Raw genomic sequence first — 18,041 nt, 5'->3', positions numbered from 1 at the left:
CTGAAATCAGAAGACAGAAATTTGCTTCATGCAGTCATCCTTTAACAGTAAAATCTTAACTAACCCGCATACTTGGAAATTGGCGAATATTCGGACTGTCGAGCGTAACTTGAAAAAGAGGAGCGGAGGGGAGGGTAGACTGTAGCCGCTCTTTAAATTTTTCCGCTAAATAAATGCTTTTGACATTTCGATATGTGCATCATATAAAAATAAACCAATGGAACTGAAAAATATTCTGCTTATCAAGCACAGTAAAACTCTTTTAAGTGTTCATAAACAAATCTCGGACAAAACATCAAAATTAATTATCTCTGCAAAATATTCCAAGCCTTATTGCGCAATACGTGCGCCGTAATTCTTCCCTACGTGATATTACGCAGTCAAAATCAACAGCTGCCGGTATTGGGAGAATAAAGAACTAAATAACTGGGGTGTTTTTCATTCTAATTTTCAACAGATGGCGTTAAATTTTCAGAATAGAATCATTCTTCGCTTGGTTTGGTAGACCGCAGAACTTTTAGTCCTATTCAATCCAGATTGGAAAGTGACAAAAAAAAAAAAAAAAAAAGTCCGTTGCTTGTTTTGCAGCGAACTGTAACAGTTTCATATTCGAGATTTTGCGGAGAAAGGGGAGAACCTCCCAATCTTCGTACTGTATAATGTATTGGCCAAAAAAACAAAATTATTTTGACTATTCGATTACTTTCCCTTTATTTATTACTTTCGCATTTCTTTGACCAATAGAACGACGGGCACCTGTCTGTACTCTTCATGCACACCAAAGGTTATGTTAATGCAGAGAAAGGGGAAAAGCTATTTCCGGGAGTATGATTCACCATCTGACATTCCATATTAGGAAGAAAAGTTGTTTATTTAGTTTCGGCTTTGGTATCAGGAAAAATAGCGCGTTCATTAAAAAAAAAAATGCACTAAAAGCAAAAAATAAGCACTGAAAACAAAAAATAAGGGCTTTAAATTAAAAGTAAGCACCTATAAGGGCCTTTATATTTTATTTTCAAATATAAGGACTTATAAGCACTTATAAGGACCACTACGAACCCTGTCCCCCCAATGAATAGAAACAGAAATGATGCCACAAAGACAAGTCACTTGTAATGCTGCCCTTTTAATTGCCGCCAGAAAGAATTTACAGATGCCTCTCTATTCGAAAAATCCATTTATCCAAAGCAAAAGATGCAATTATTTCTTTCTTTTCACATCCAGTAAGCAAAATCTCCCACAACAACGGATACTTTTAACAGCTCTTTCTCATTGCAAATGCTATTCAAAAACCTGCCAAAAGAATGAGTTTGAGGAACACTGACCAAGTAATTCAATGCACACTATTCCCCGGATGTTGGGGGGGGGGAACTGCTCCTTGTTACGTGAGAAAAGTCTAAGCATCAAAAAATAAATGTAAAAAGACTTTAAGTGCTAAAAATAAATATTCACTAGTCAGAAACAATTTCAGTTAAATAAAAGCCTTAATAGGAATTAATTAAATACCAATAGCACAATTAAAATTTGCGACACAACAACAGTGTCTTCGCTGTGAACCTTACCTACCCTGCAATCATAGGAGGGAAAAGAAAAGAAGTACATTACAAGCATACATAGATGCATATCTATGCTAGTTAAACATTCTTCATACCTAATATCAGAACCCTGCATAGGAATCATTGACTGCAAATCTGTAAGATAACCTTTAGGATCAATAACAGTTTGGCCACTAACAGAATCAGATACCTAAATATAAAATGCATACATAAAGAACAAGAAATACAGAAGTTATCAAAATGAAAAATAACTACAACAATTAACATGTATGCTAACAATAGTTTTACACTTTAATTTTTAAAAGCAACAAGGAAACTTTGATAACAAAAATGAAGTACACATAAAAATATTAAATAGCAGCAAAAATATTAACCACTCAATAAATTCAATTAGTTTAAGAAAATTCTATAAGAAATTAAAAAACTGGAAAAATTAGAATCTTTTGAAAATTTTCTAACTCAGAAATTTATTAAATTTGTACTTGTTAATCTCAAATTTGACCAAATAAATAAAAATGGTATTTATGTTATTATCCTCATCAAGCATGAAACTGTGCTTAAGCAGTATGATTTAATGCCAATTATGGATTAGTGTGATGTCATGACATACTCATAGTATCTGTGCTTTTGGTTGATGAAATACCAATTAATTCTTGATAAGCCACTTTTTTTTTAATGCACAAAGATATTGCTGCATTTTTTTGCTTCATTTTGAGAAAAAAATGAGTTCAAGGGCTGAAGATGTGACTGCACTCTGGTTCATTTATAGTTGGTCGAGAGAATCAACATCTGTTTAATGGAGAAAACTATCACCTGCAGGAAGTTTGTACTCATAATATTATAAACAGAGCTTTTGGTAAAATCAGAGCACCTAACAAAATAGCCAAAATCAACAAAACCTTTTTACGAAGCCAAAAATATTAAGTAATCCAAAAAGGCAAAAATATTAAGCCAAAAATATTAAGTATAAAAGTAGATCAAATACTTCAGAAGTGGCAGTTTAGGGAACTGTGTGGAGAGATTGACAAATTTATTGTAAGAGTTGGAGATAGATGAGTGGCTCAGAATTCCACAGGAACAACTGCCACAACTGTGGTGATATCACTGCCAACTTTCATGGTCAACAAGATAATATGAAGGTGCCACAGAAAATTAGCAGCATAGGTTAATGACAATTAAACTACAATTGTTAGCATTTTCGCTTATACCAAAAATAAACATAAGATTATCATTTCTATAATAAACAATGGTTTGGAACACATTAAAAAAAACACTGCAGACAATCAATGATATATTTCCATCCATATTTACTTTTTTATCATAAAGCAGTAAAAAGTATTAAAAAAGAATAACAAAAGATGGAAAGTTTTAAATATTAAATTATTAAGCATATTAGATGTTTAGCTTTAAAACATCAAATACCTACTTGATTAAGCTTTATATCCATTAAAGCATTTCTAGCTTGCCCAATCTTTCGCAAATCCAAATCAACACTGGAAGTTGCCCAGCCAGGAGTCATTATACCACCAGGTGTATTTGCTCCAGGATAAGGAGTCATAAGTCCTCCACCATAGCCCTTTCATGCAAAATATAAACTTCAGCATGAGAGAAAAATTTGAAAACAAGATACTTAAGTAATCTACCATTTCCCCCTCCAGTATATATCAAAATTTCACAAATAGGTATAATATAAAATAGTACAAACTTAAATAATTTACATCTCCCACACAAAAATCATAGACAATAAAAATTAAGAAAATCGGTGAAATTATGTATATTTATATCAATAACTGAAATGCCTAACATGCTTAAGTAAAAAATAAAACTCATTTAACTATTACACTTTAAAAGCAGTAAAACCTGCATATTTTTACATGCTAAAAATATCTAATTTTTTACTTATTCAGTAAATTTTACAGTAAAAAATACAAATAAATTCAAGTACAAAAATGATTTAATTTTTTATAACAATATACAGACAAAGACATTCACTTAACATGGAATAACAAGAATTCAAGTATTAAAATATTGAAAAAGTATACACGATTATATGATTTCAATATATATCTGAATATCTCCAACACTTCAATTCCAGCTTGCCCAGTTTTTTATGATGATAGATTATGATTGGATGATACATAAGAAAAATATCTCAGAAATTCAACTCAGTTGTTAATTTTATAAACCCTTCTAATCTCATAACTTAAACACACAGACTGTCTTCAAGTCTGATGCCTGCTCAATTTACAAATAGTGGCATTACATCTTACTTTCATTTAAAATTTCATCTTACTTAAAAAAAAAAAAAAAAAAAAAAACAGGAACTTCAGCAGGTTTAATTGCAGCAAGAATAACTGTTCTGCACCAATTTAAGTTATAAATGAATTTCACATTATTCATTTTGATAACAGTTAATTTAACACTAGTATTTGTATACCCAGATTGACAAGAACATGAAAGAGTTCTCGAAACCGGTACCCAAGGGGTGGTTGGAGAAAGATGAAAATTTATGCCTAATTATAATATGGTAGTTTCTCATGTGATGAATGTCATCTGTTTTGTTAGGCATGATCCTGCTTCCCATTGGTTACTAAGGGGATCTTTTAACCTGTTCCTGTGACTGATTCAAAGTTACAAAACATCAAGAAAAATTTCATAAAATATTATAACACCATCAGTGTTGGAAATTTTAAGAATTTACTAATTTATTAGTTATAAAAATATTTATATATGTTATGCATGTACAAAGTCTCACAGTTTTTCAGTTCAATTTCATCTAAGTTGTTCTAGAAACCTGAAGAAAAAGAACTCAGCTCCCCTTGACCATCTTGCAAAACTCGCTCAAATAAAGTCATTTTTCTTCAAATTTTGTCATTGAATAAATCAGTCTAGTCACTGTTCATCTCAGTTTATTAGGCACCATTCTTGGCTGGGACCAGAACCTTCTAATTAATTAAATATATTCTTTAAAGAATGTGAAATGAATCCAATTTCTGCTTTTACAAAAAGTTCTTGATAGTTGCAGTAGACATGCATCTTTTGTTTTTGAAATTATACTTTTTGAATAATTACACTACCAAAGCAGACATTTTCACTAAAAAAATAGACAAATTAACTAATTAGCCAATTCATAATTTTCTAGATACAAGTTCAAGAGCCTGTGAAACTGTTTGGTTTATTTATGTTAGTGATTCATATAAAAAATAATTTTAAATTTTACTACAGGGTTGCCACTCAAACAGGAGAATGAAATTCCCTGACTTTTCCAGGTTTTCCAGGCGCGTTTCAAGAAAATTCCAGTCTATCCGCGTAATGTACGTTGGCTACGCTAAGAGGTAAATTATGGTATTACTTGTATTGTGTAGCAAATTCACTTAATTATTCAATAAATCCCAGAGGACATTTATTCTTAATTATTCTTGGTATACTTTGTTTGATAATTTTGTTTACTTTTCCACTTAAGAAACTTAATAAAATTTAACATATATACATTGGATAACAAATGTATGTTTTATTTAATTATTACTCATGATCATCACCAGTTCAACACGAGGCTAATCCGGTCCTTATAAATCACAACGCAATGCTAAATAGTTAGGTTAGATTTTAGGTAAATTTAATTTGTGTGAGGTATGTTCTTAAAAAGCACCTTAATCCTTGAAAACACAAATATAATTATAATAGTTCTTGTTTCCTCCATTGAAGATTGAGATTAGAATCTTCCCAATCTGGAATAAAATAAGGCTTTTTTTGCAGACATTCTGCAGCTAAACGAAACAAAGAAATCTATTTTAATAAATTGAGGTATTTTATATTTAGTTCGCAGCATACATAAGAAAAAAATATGTGCATTAAATTTCGTGATGGTATGTCATCATACTGCTAGAATTAATTTCAAGATTATGCCAGAGAAAATTTCCTGAAATTTAGAAATATTATTTACTAATAATTAATAAATTTAGAGGGAAGAAGCATCATTAAATTATACGAATAACATAAAAATAAAGATAATTACTTAAAAATTGAATTAGAATAATCAACGATATTTTAGCGAATATAGTTATATTACATGGTTAGCCTGGATGACAGATTACTATTTTTTATTTTACTGCAAAATGGCAAGGTATTTATTAAAAAGAAAAGTTTTAAAAGATTTTGCGGTAAAATTGTAGTATACGGTAAGGCTTTGGCACGATTTTGAAAATTGTCGCCAAGACCAAAATGACCCGTTTACTGCGCATCATCATGTCGCCAAATCCATACATAGAGATTATTTTAACCAAAAAAGTCTATGCAAAGAATCTCTAATTTTTTGGTCTATGTAAAGAAGAAAATTTTCCATACAAGTAAAATGCTATTACGCCGCTAGAATGCGGAGGGAAAATTTGCCAAGGGATTTGGCGACGGAACCTGGCGGCCAGAATTTCCCTCCCCGCGATGTGTACCGGAAATTGAGAAACGTGTTAAGAAGAAACGTTCTTTGACAAAAAGAAAGCTACGAAAATCCGCTTTTAAATTATTGCGAAAAATCCGTTTCTTCTTGGATTTTTCGCAATAATTTTAAAAACGGATTTTCGTAGTTTCCCCCCCCCCTGAAAATTACTAACCTATGAATTAATTTACTTGCACCAAAAAATATTTTCTTTTAATTTAGAGTTTAACTACTTGCGCTAAGACTAAACTTCACGGTTGCGGTGCCGTGCGCTACAATATAGCAAGTGGTAAAGTGTCTCATTTACGCCGCTCCGCATCTGCGAGTGCAATCCAGAGCTGTAACTCGAGAAATAAACAATCTCGTTGTTAGGCGACGTGTGCACCATGTTATTTTCATTTTTGCGATAAATGCTTATCGACGTGGTGTTCACGTCGCTCGCAGTTTGGGACAAAAATATCTCGACGTGCGTGGCACGTCTTTTTAGCGCAAGTAGTTAAAGAAATTTTAAAGGATATTCATTTAATGAACTCTTGATAACGTGACCTTCGAACTTCGACACCGGTTTCCAGCTTTGGCGGCAGATATATCACGCATGCACAGCTGTTTCCCTCTATGATGGAACGGAGCCACGTCTGTTGCAGAGAGGTTTTCCTTCTTTACAATACATATTCTTTGATTCTAACCTCCATGGTACCGTATACTAAGATTAAATCCATTTTGTTTTATACGAGAACAGGTACTTTCTTTAGTTCATGCACTGCACATGCGATTCTCAAGAATACTGGAAACCAAAAGTTGCGGGAAACTTGCTTTGCCTTTCTAAAAGGCAATCAAATTGGAGCTGCGAAAATTGGCTCTATGCCAGCAGACACTCACGTGATAGGCAATTCGCCAAAAAAATTATCTCTTCCGACGTCGGCGCAAAAATCGCTTTTTTTTGGCGGGATCATTGTATGAAATTCCCTGACTTTTCCAGATTTTGACAAAAATACTTAAATTCCCTGACTTTTCCCTGAATTTTTTGGTCAATTTTCGAATTCCCTGACTTTTCCCGGTTTTCCAGGTAGCGTGGCAACCCTGTTACTAGCTTCAAAATCAGTAGTTGTGACAGTACATGAAATAACTTCTTGTAGCTCTAGTAAGAGTTACATTATTTCAGGACATTTGAAGTAACTTGAAAGATTTAAAAGATACTAAATCTGACTTCTGGCTAATTCCATAATTATTCTTCACTGGATTATGGACAATGCTTGAAAATAAAATGTTTTTGTTAAAAATAGATTTGAAAAAATACAAACTAATTGGCACTGCTGGAATCACTGCTCAATAAATTGTGTAACTTCAGTGACTAGAAGAGAGAATTTAAATATTCTGAGGAATAAGGAATTTTATTTTAGTGAAATGACCTCTTCTGGATAAGAAAAGATTTAACCAACTGGCCACAGTCAAACAATGACAATGCCCATTTTGTCGAATATGAATATGAAACAAAAGAATCTGCTACTTTTTTTGTAAGAACTGCTTTAGGACTACTTTTAACATATAGAAATTCAGTAAATTTAGAAAAGTATTTCAAATCAAAGTGTGTGCCTGATCAAGTACCAAGTACAGCTTACAATTCTTAAGAAATAAGTTTATGTATGTGCCTTTCTGCTTTTCATTTCTTTTTATAGACATGGCATTTTTTGTATTAATGCACCATTAAAAACAAACTTAGCTCTATGATTACAGCATAATGAAACTCACACATAATTTTCAATGTGAGATTAAGTTCATTATGCTGAATAATTTTTGGTTTATGTATGTGATCATTATGTAAGGTAACACTGTACTACAAGGGAGAATATCCTCAATAGGAAGAATCAATGGTTAGGTGGGAAATAGATATAGAAGTGAGATAAGAAAGTGATATAGAAGTGAGATGTATGGAATATTGCACTACCTGTATGTATAAAAACAGACACAGAAAAAGAAAACTGTTTAAAAAAACACATCAGACATTGATTTTGAGATAATAAGGTGATAAACTCCATATAAGAAAAATGCAAACAATTTTATATTGAATTAAACTTAATTCCTTGTTGACACACAAAGAAATACAAAACTAAACTGTTGTTTTAATTAATTAAACATTTTACAGCATAATAAGCAATATTAATGGCATTTTTAAGTATATTTCAAAAAAGGAAGATGCACAATACAATGTTAAAGTAAAATTTTCATTACATTGGTAGAATATTTTAATTCTTACAAATACAATTTGTTTATGTATACATTTTTTAGCACATAAATATCCTTCAATCATAGACCAATAAAAAAGGTACATCAAGATAAAGAATTTGTAGCTATCTTTTACAATAAAAAAACATAAAAAAAGGAAGGCACAAATAATTATTGTCATTAAATCGTATTTGTTTTTTGCATATAATTACCTTTAAGTTCAATATTTGGTTGGCCCACTGATGTTCAAGAGCCAATGCATAATTTTTGCAAAAAAGAATTATCAAGCTCTTTAAAACAGCGAATGATGAAACTATCACTACCAAGAAATTTCTTTTACCTCAGCCTTTTCCTTAACTCTCCAGATAAACTGAGAAGTATATGTCAGAAGCCATGTCTATGATACAGTCAAAAGTCGTTAATTCGGACACCCATAATCCGGACCTCAAAGCTAAAATATTTCTGTGCATGCGCTGCATTGATGCATGTGCATAGCCGTTTTACGCGTGCGCGCAAGACATTTACGACTGCGCATATGCATCTGCGTAAGCACAGAATACGTTTTCGCGTGCGCGTTTAATGTATAACGGACGGTATAAGCTAAAATTATATAATTATCTATTTCAGTTAATGTTGATGATTGCATTGTTCCTTAATCTTCGAATTGGATCCGGCTTATTATTTTTTGCAGACCGTAAGAGCAATTTTATAAAAGTAAGCTTGAACTTTTGATTATGTCAAATAGAATTTCCGATGCTGGAGCTCCTAAAGGATCTAGAAAATGAAAGTATGCTTCGATGTCCATCAAGCAAAAAGTGGAATTGCTGCAAAAAATAGATAAAGGCATATCCTTTGATTCTCTAATCATTTCGAAATCTGTTTATCAATTTCACGCTGCTCTGTGGGGGGGGGGTGTCGTGTCGCGCAATGAACTGTAAGTTGATCTGTCAGCACTATCGTTATCTTCAGGGCAGATGTTTTTATTTTATTCGGCTTATAATTCCTTACTAAATGTAGTATTTAATCTTGATGTACTCCGTCTTCGATATGATTTAAATCAAATTCCTCGTCATTATAAATATCACGAATACAAGGTTGCAATTTTCTAATTTCGGCTATGCGTAAGGTATGCTTTATGCATGCGCACGTTGAAAGAAATGTTTAATAAAGTAAACAAATAAATATTAAGCTTCTTTTTTTGTAAATTTTGATACCCTTTAGATCATAATTGCTCATTATTTTATAAATTACGGTTTCATATTTTTAATTTTATAATTTCTGCATGCCATCTTACCAGATTTAAACTGATGATCTACAATCCTGAAAAATCGATAATCCGGAATCGCCGAAGTCCCGACGAGTCCGGATTAAAGACTTTTGACTGTATATGTTACTTACAGTTTAATTAATTAGGCTAATTTTAGACTAACTTAGTTAATGAAATGTGACTAGTGGCATTTTCAATATATGCAAATAAGTGCACTCTCAAGATAAAACAAGTTTCTTTCATAGGTGTAATTATTTTGCTTTATTTTATCACTCAAATATTATAATGAATTACATTGCAACCTTTGTTCTGCTACACTGGTATATGTCTTCTTCACCCGTGTGGATTTTGGGATACCACCTTCAGAATTGGAATTTTTCTTTCAAGTTGAGATTGCTACTTTGCTTTGATTATTATGTAAACAATCATAAGTGTCCAACTTTTCTGCTAATTCTGCAGGCCAGTTTAAGTTCGGCCAATGTCCAAAAAGTGATCTCTTATTTCTTGAGAAACTCTCTTTTTTTTTTCATCTGGTCAATTACAATGAGCTACTTCAAATTATCAAATTTTGTAATATTTAATTCTTTAAGACCATTTTCAAAATAACTGGTCATTTCAAAGTAGAAATCATGCCAAGTACTTTCTGGTTCTTTCGATGTAGAACAAACAGTTGTCGTAATTTATCAGCAGTGAGCTTATATCTCTTTAGAAGCATTTCCTTCATTTTTTGGTAATTTCGATTCCTCTTCTGGGTCATGAGCAATCAATTTTCCAATTTCTGTTGGTAACAATCCCACTAAATACAGAACCTAAGTTTCTTCTGGAACCTTTAAAAAATTCAGTTGTCTCTCTTTTTGAGAGATAATTTTACCTAAGGATAATGACATGGCCTTGTTCCTGAATCTTTTTGATTCAGGAACAAGGCCATTAGGTAAAATATTTACGTAAAATTCTCTCAAGATCTCAATTGGTTTTTTCATCTTCAACAACAGGACCTGCTGTAGTGAAGAGGGTTGTTTTCTGAACTTTAAGTTGAAGTTTCAAGCTCACTCTTCTGCTTTTTCTTTAGCTAATTTCTCTTCCCTAGCAGCTTCTTCTCGAGCAATATGTTCTAATTCGGCTTGTTTCTCAAGTCTTTCTTCTATTATATTAGCCAACATATTTTTCACTAATTCTTCATCATAATTATCGGATTTTGTTATGAGTTCTTTTAATTGTATCACTTTTAGATTTTCTGCCTCGACCAACTCCACTTCAAGGTCAAGAAATTTTAAATCTTCTTTTCTCTCCCTACCCAAAAAGGACATTTTTTTCTTTTGCGAAATTTAAACACTGTCATAAAGTCTCAGTTAAAGTTCAGACTATGACTGTTAAAGCTTAATATTCTAATTCTATACTTGTTTGAATTTCAAAAGTATTCAAATTCGCCCATCTGTCCTTAGATGTCATTGATAATTTTAAGCACTTAGGGTCATACAAAAGAAATCAACTTTGAAATAACTGGAAATATAAACTACTGGTTCACAATACTTATAATTCACACATTTGTCAAAACTTAGTATCAATTAAAATTTTAATATTACAAATAATCAAATATTATTCAATAGTTTTAAGTTAAGATTACTCAACTATTATTCAATAGTTTTAAGTTAAAATTACATATCTTAATTATACACATCAGGGTAGAAATAAGCAATGCACTTCTTGGTTAAGAAGTTCCATTTCTTTCATATCAGACAACAAAATGGTTATCACAACATCTATATGAAGCATCCTGAAACAAAAGTGAATTCAACACATTCTGTAACTCTATACTGCTGCCATGAATTAGGCGCCAGACTGCATTTTTAATGCTCTCAGACTGCATTTTTAATCATATCTAGACAATTAATGAAACCTATTCCCTCTGCATCTTAAGGCCGATTGATGCTGGAATAATTTTTTGGCTCTAGTTTAATACTGCCTGACCATTACTAAAATTTACCTTTTGGAAAAAAGGTTAGCATTAATTTTGAATTCTGCACTTCAAAATTCAGCTTAACTTGCTTGACTGTACATATTATTTACCTCACCAATCAAACAACTGTCATATTTCCTTTGCTTGATGATCCAAAAGACATTTTTGGAGAAGCATAATTTAACAGAAAACAAATTATAAAAAAATTACCTGTTGCAAAGGATCAAGTGATGAGACACTATCACTTGGCAGTCCTGCTTTTGCTAAAATTGAATCAGGTACTGGTGTATATCTAAGAAAATAATAAAAATATTATAAAAAAGTATGTTGATTCATTGCATTGTTTCAATATCAGTCATTAAATATAATAAATATTTTACAGAACTATCTACATGAAGATAACAAATATTGAGGTTTTAGTGTAAAAAAGGGTGCCTCCTGATTTAGCACCAAATACCAATGCTTCTACTAGTTTTCTGGTAACCCAGAATAGATTCTGTTTCCCCAATGTAAAGGCATATGGCCGGCATTTTTACTTCCTTGTACAAAGTAAAAAGCAAGTATATATATATATATATATATATATACACACACATACTTCTTGTGCGGCTGATTGTAACCAAAAAGGGAGATGCACATCTACATGTTACAGTAGTCCCATACCCAAAATTTCAATGTTCTATGCACATCTACATGTTACAGTAGTCCCATATCCAAAATTTCAATGTTCTGCCCCTAATCCGTTTTTGAGTTATGTGAGATAAATACGTACTGACAGGCAAACAAGAAAAATATCCCCTCTGAATCCATTTTATAATCCGTTTTGGAAAAAATAGTCCTTTATTCCATCTGTATTTACAGATCTAATGCCAAAAAAACATCTAAATGGATTTGAATACTTCCTTCAATTCGTACAAGGAAGTAAAAGAAATACATGAAATAAGTACATTATTTTGCTACATAAACACCAGATTCTGTTTCTTGAGAATATCTCATTTTTAAATAAAGAACAGATTTATTTCTAGGAAATTTAACTTAACACTGGAAAAAGTAAGATAATACATAATAATGCGAATCATTGATTTGCACATAAAACTGAACAAAACTTGTGCTGTGCCATATGGTTTTTACCCCAAACTGTTCTTCTCAGTCAAGATCATAAAACCAGGCAGATATACAGAGCAGGGTACTTAGCATGAAGTAATCTCCATTAGTATCCGGCATCCTTTGCCAGTGTTTCTTGTAGCTGAGCAATGCTCTGTTGATATTGGGGTCTTAAATGCAAAGAAGTTGGTGAAAGCTTGCTATACATATACTTTACTGTTGAAGGATTTCCCATGGAGGTGATCATCTATGGAATGGAACAGGTGACAATCTATGAACAATAGATCCAGTGAATAAAGTGGGTGACACAGTTTCTTCCAGCCTAATTGCTGAATGGTACCTTCAATTATACATTTCACTTATAGTCTCACAATATCACAGAGGACAGCACACTCTTATATTAATCAACACTGGCTCCTTTTGCTGCAATGCATGTTGTATCCACTGCCACTGTTGCGAGTACAGGTTCTCAGTGATGATGTAGCCTGATACAGCATGATTTTATATGCACAGAGAGGTGCTTTTGAGGAGTGAGACACAGGGTCACATCATTAGAACCAATGTCTAGAAGTGTTTTAGAAGTGTTACATTGAACTCACTTTTCATCACTCATGAGTACTCAACCAAATATGGGTGTGTTGAGATGGCAAGACGACAACAATACCAGACCATCTCTCATTATACTTGTTAGTTGCCAACCATGTATAAGATACACACTTACTCAACTTGTACACCTTTCCTATGAGGTACACCTTGCACAAAAAAATGACACAGTTCTACATCTCCCGTTCTGCTGTACCGAGTGTCAAAATTCAACATGCATTTTCCACATTTCAAAAGTGCGACGTAGATTTATATATTAGATTTACATGCAGTATTGTTCTAGCATATGTATTTTGACACAAAATCGGACTTTTTCTGAAACATACCTATTTTTTTCCATATTTTGACTCTACGACTCAACTTGTGCCAAAGGTCCAAGTTTTGTAAAAATAGCACGAGCAGTTTTTAAAAATTAGTTCTCAAAATTTTAGCTCCTCGATGTTAATTGAACTTGGTTCATATTTATTAATTTCTCTTTCTAACTTATTTCATTCTTCCTTTCACATTTCGATATTTAAGTTCATTCTATCGCCTATTTTTTAAGATTTATTTTTAAAATCTGTGTTTTTAAATACTTTTATAAATTTTTCAAAAAACATTTTGAATTACTTAAAACCTATAAAATTTTTACCATCTTATAGCATACCTGCAAAAAATTAGTTTTTTATTCCAAATTTCCTAATATATACGTGAATTTACATATTGGCATGTTTTGAAATTTCGTATATTTGTTGTAAGATATAATAATGCCAAATGTGGTTTACACACTTTGTTAAAATTATTTGTATGAACAAAAGTATGAACAATGACCTTTTTTCTGCTCGTGTACAATGAAAAAGGTATGAAAAATAGGTTGCTATAAATTACGAAGTTTGCCAAGTGAACTATTATTTTTGGCGCAAACTGAAAACAATTTTTCCCTAAATTTCTCACCAAAAATCACAAAATTTAATGTCTAGGCATAATTTGAATTGTAGAATTGAAATATGGAAAAAAAATTGGTATGTTATTTCAGAAAAAGTTCGATTCTGTGTCAAAACTCCTATGTTAGAACAATAATTTGAATTTAAAAAACATTCTCTATTCGTAAAAAGCAAATTAAAGTTAATAAATTTAAATGAAATTTAATACAAACGAATAAATGATTAATTTCGTGTCGAAGTTTCTGTACGCAAGAGTTTCTAAATTACTTTGGTTTTCTGAAAATTTGGTTTTCTACTCTTATTTATTATTTTTTAATTTTAATTTTGGTCTTTTAATTGCTAATTTCTCAAAATTCCACTTGTTTAAATTTCTTTTTAGTAATTCACCATATTTGGTATTACTTTTGGTTTTGACTTTTACCCTTTCCTACATGGATGATGGAACACGAATTGAATGATTGAAGAGTTAGGTTTGGAGGCAACTTCCCCTTGATAAGTCTGTCTCCTGCCTGCTCAACAGTCATTCACGTATGCATTTTTATAAATAAATTTTTTAGGATTAAATAATTTTTGGAATTTTACATTTATAAATCAATTTTGATACTTGATTTACATATGCTCTCAATTTAAATGATATTGTAGATTAGTTTGCAACAATAATTAATCCTTTATTTGTTTGCATTAAATTTCATTTAAATTCATTAACTTTAATTTCCTTTTTATGAACAGAGAATGTTTGTTAAATTAAAATTTCATTTTTTGCAGCAATGGCACAACATAATTATTTAAAATTAAATTTAACTTTACTTTATTCTTTTGAAGCAATAATGTTAGAACAATGCTATACATAAATCTAATATATACCTTAAGCCACACTTTCGAGACATAGAAAACACAAGTTAAATTTCGACAATGGGAGATATAGAACTGTCCCCTTTTTTTGTGTGTGAAAGGTGTGCAAGTGAAATTTGACTGTTTCCTTGGAAACATTCAACAAATCTATCACACATTTAACTGCTGTTCTCTATGACTGCCTTCAAGGCCTCTTCAATTAACTCTTGTGGTAGCTCTCTGTAAGGTTCATTACAAGAGCTCAAATCTCTCGACCTAAACTTTTGAAACCCTGGCATTATATTCATTCATAGCATCCTCCCCAATTTTTTCATTTTTATATCTAAAGGCTCTTGGTTCTTTATTTTCATTCGCTTTGCCTTAGCCTTTTCAATATTATCCAAAAATATTTCTCAAAATCTAATTCATCACTGGAAGAATGCCAGAGACTCATATGCAATGTCTGCAGTTTGACTGTCCTGATTCAAATTCTCTAACTGTTATAAGAATAATTTCCTTCTTAATGAAAGTTCATGGATGGGTTTCTTTGCCTTTTTAATTTGTTTGTCATTCCAGAAAATTCAGTGTTTCAGATCTATATATATTGAACACAACAAGATCTCATTGTCTAGCAAACTAGTTTCTCTTTTCTTCATTGAAGAAATGATTCCTTCCGCAATAAACCCTCCATTTCAGAAAGAACAAACATCACATTCTCCCATTCTCACCTCCTGTCAATTCTTCAGATTGCAGCTTTTTTGTGGCTATATACGATGTAGAGTTTCCAATTCTGCAAGATCATTCCACTGTCTTTCTGCTAGTGAAACATTAGGGTTATCTACATCTTCTAAAAAAAGTTCTTAATTCTAACCACTTATCATCAAATATGTACTTCCTTATCGCATTGCTTGATCAATAATTGTTTTTTTTTTCCTGCTTGCTGCCTAAGAACGGTATCAATTTTGGGAGTTCTTGCTGCTATTGCTGCTTATTTAAATTTACCAGTGAAACTTATAACTAAATGAATCAGTTTAATCACTAATCACAAGTATCGCATCCATCCTCCTACCTTATATTTATTTATTAATATGTCTATAAAATAGAAAATAACTATTTATTAATGTATATAGTTCATAAATAAAAATAATAAGTCAGCTTGTCATTAATTTTTTTCAATTCATTTAAATTCAAACTGTCCAACAAAAACTGGAGTTGGAGTCGAACTGTTTTTAGTGACTCCAGCTCCGACTCCTTTTACTACCAAATCTGCCCAACTCAGATTCCGACTCCACAGCCCTGCTTGCTGAGCTGCATAGTCCTCAGTTTTAAGCTCATGTACAGTTTAAATGTGGTAGGCATCCTTGTTTAACCCTTTGAGGTCCGGTGCATAAAAAAAATACCTTTACACATAGATAATTAGCCCCTTATACAAAGTTATTTCATGCAAAGGAAAGGGGAAAAAAAAAAAGGTAAGCCTTTAAGATGCTTCATGTCATGGTGGGATACCACTTGTCCCACCGTGCATCTAGAGCAGTAAAATGGCATCTTTGCCTGAGCGTAAATTCTCCTAGCATGCTTATCTAAAGTGCTAGTTTTAGCAACCAAATGAAAATGAAAGATATAAAAAACATTTTTGAATAATTATCTAGAAAATATTGATCATATTCGCAAAATAAAAAATATCTTTTTAAAAAAATTACATAATTTAAAAAAAAATCGCTCTTTCTACAACTTTTTAGATATCTTTTAATGCTTTCATAATAGATTTGAAACAAAGAAGATTTTTGCCCCAGTACTTTATTTGTTACAAGTTTGAAAAGGAAGATATTTAGAAGACTGTCATGTTTATTTACACTTCACCTCTCTTTCCTCTGCTTAGGATATTTTTCTATGGTGAATCACACTCACATATCCATTCAGTATTCAATGACATTTCATGTTACAGAGTTCTTTTTTCATTTCTTTAAGGAAAAATACTAAATATTTTTCAAGTTTTAACATTACTGCAATTTATGAAAAATATAAACTTGCATTATCAACATAAATAAAATGACACTTGAATTAAAAAAATATTTGAACGATGCTGCCATCTAGTAGCAGCAAATTGCCCCACTTTTTAATTTCAACCATTCTATATATCTGAATAATATATATGAATTCAAATAACAGTTTTTCTTAGAAAAGGAAACTTTCACAAAAATATTCATTCTAACACCCAAAGTTGTTGTTCAGATGATTTAAATTGCATTAGAAATTAAGAAAAAAAGGGCTTCAAAATTAGACCCGCAAAGAATTTTTATTTTTCATTATTTCCATGAATGAATACTAATGCTGCCATCTGTTATACATTTAGAGAACTAAAAGGCGTAATTGTATGTATTTTAAATGGAATTTAGCAGCTTTCACCTGGGAGACAAAAAAGGTGGGACGTCTCGCATCCCACCGCCCATCGGAGGGTTAAATGACCGCGTAGAGTTTTCCAAATAGTAATATGTGAAATACTGAGTCCCTGAACGAGTCTTCATGTAGATGCCTGGTGGCTACGTGTAACCGCTTCTTGTGCACTTTTCTCAACTTGTAGCATTATCTCTCAGAATGGTCTTCATCTTTAACACTAACATTTCGCTTTTTGTTTACAAAGGTTTTGCTGCTCTGGTAGGGGCTTGTTTTCTAAATTTGTAGGCAACATCCTCCTATATCTGTTGCTACATTAATCCCTGAGTACAGGGTCAAACAATGACTATTCTTTCCTCTGTTGATAGCATTCTTTCAGATCGCCTTCAAAAAAATTGGAATTAAAAAGTATTTCTCAAAAGTGTATAGAAACTTTATAAACACCCTGTATAAAACATGATGCAGTTTTACACTTAAACACTAGCTGCAGGACAAACATCTTGCTCTACTCCCCTAGAAATAATAATAATAACTTGAAGTGTAGAATTCATTCCTTACTTTTCAGGTCGAGGGTTTCTTTGACGTTTATTTCTAGCATCACCAACTTCTGGAATATTCTTCCACTCATCTTCAGAAACATCAGCTAGATCTCTCTGTAAGATAGTTTACATAATTATTAGATAAATAATACCTTAACTACAAAAACACGAATTTTTTATGAATGTGTGTAAACTAATAATAATAAATTAAA

At 31.8% G+C, this 18,041-nt stretch overlaps 1 protein-coding gene across 2 annotated transcripts in view; it reads right to left on the bottom strand.

The window, feature by feature from the left end:
- Positions 1-18,041, bottom strand: part of Prp6 (pre-mRNA processing factor 6) — a 131,801-nt gene that overhangs the window by 59,332 nt on the left and 54,428 nt on the right. For both annotated transcript variants that reach the window (XM_085818787.1, XM_085818786.1), the window contains exons 7-10: positions 17,849-17,943; positions 11,646-11,727; positions 2,983-3,132; positions 1,652-1,746 (exon numbers count right to left, since the gene is read on the bottom strand). In XM_085818787.1, coding sequence (XP_085674913.1) covers positions 1,652-1,746; positions 2,983-3,132; positions 11,646-11,727; positions 17,849-17,943 — 422 coding nt within the window. The remainder of the gene's footprint in view (positions 1-1,651; positions 1,747-2,982; positions 3,133-11,645; positions 11,728-17,848; positions 17,944-18,041) is intronic.

This window comes from Stegodyphus dumicola, chromosome 6, assembly GCF_044657685.1.
Source record: "Stegodyphus dumicola isolate Sdum_Otavi_A_Nest chromosome 6, ASM4465768v1".
NCBI classification, from domain to species: domain Eukaryota; kingdom Metazoa; phylum Arthropoda; class Arachnida; order Araneae; family Eresidae; genus Stegodyphus; species Stegodyphus dumicola.
Note: the sequence above shows the minus strand (reverse complement) of the source record. Positions and strands in the feature narration are given on the sequence as shown.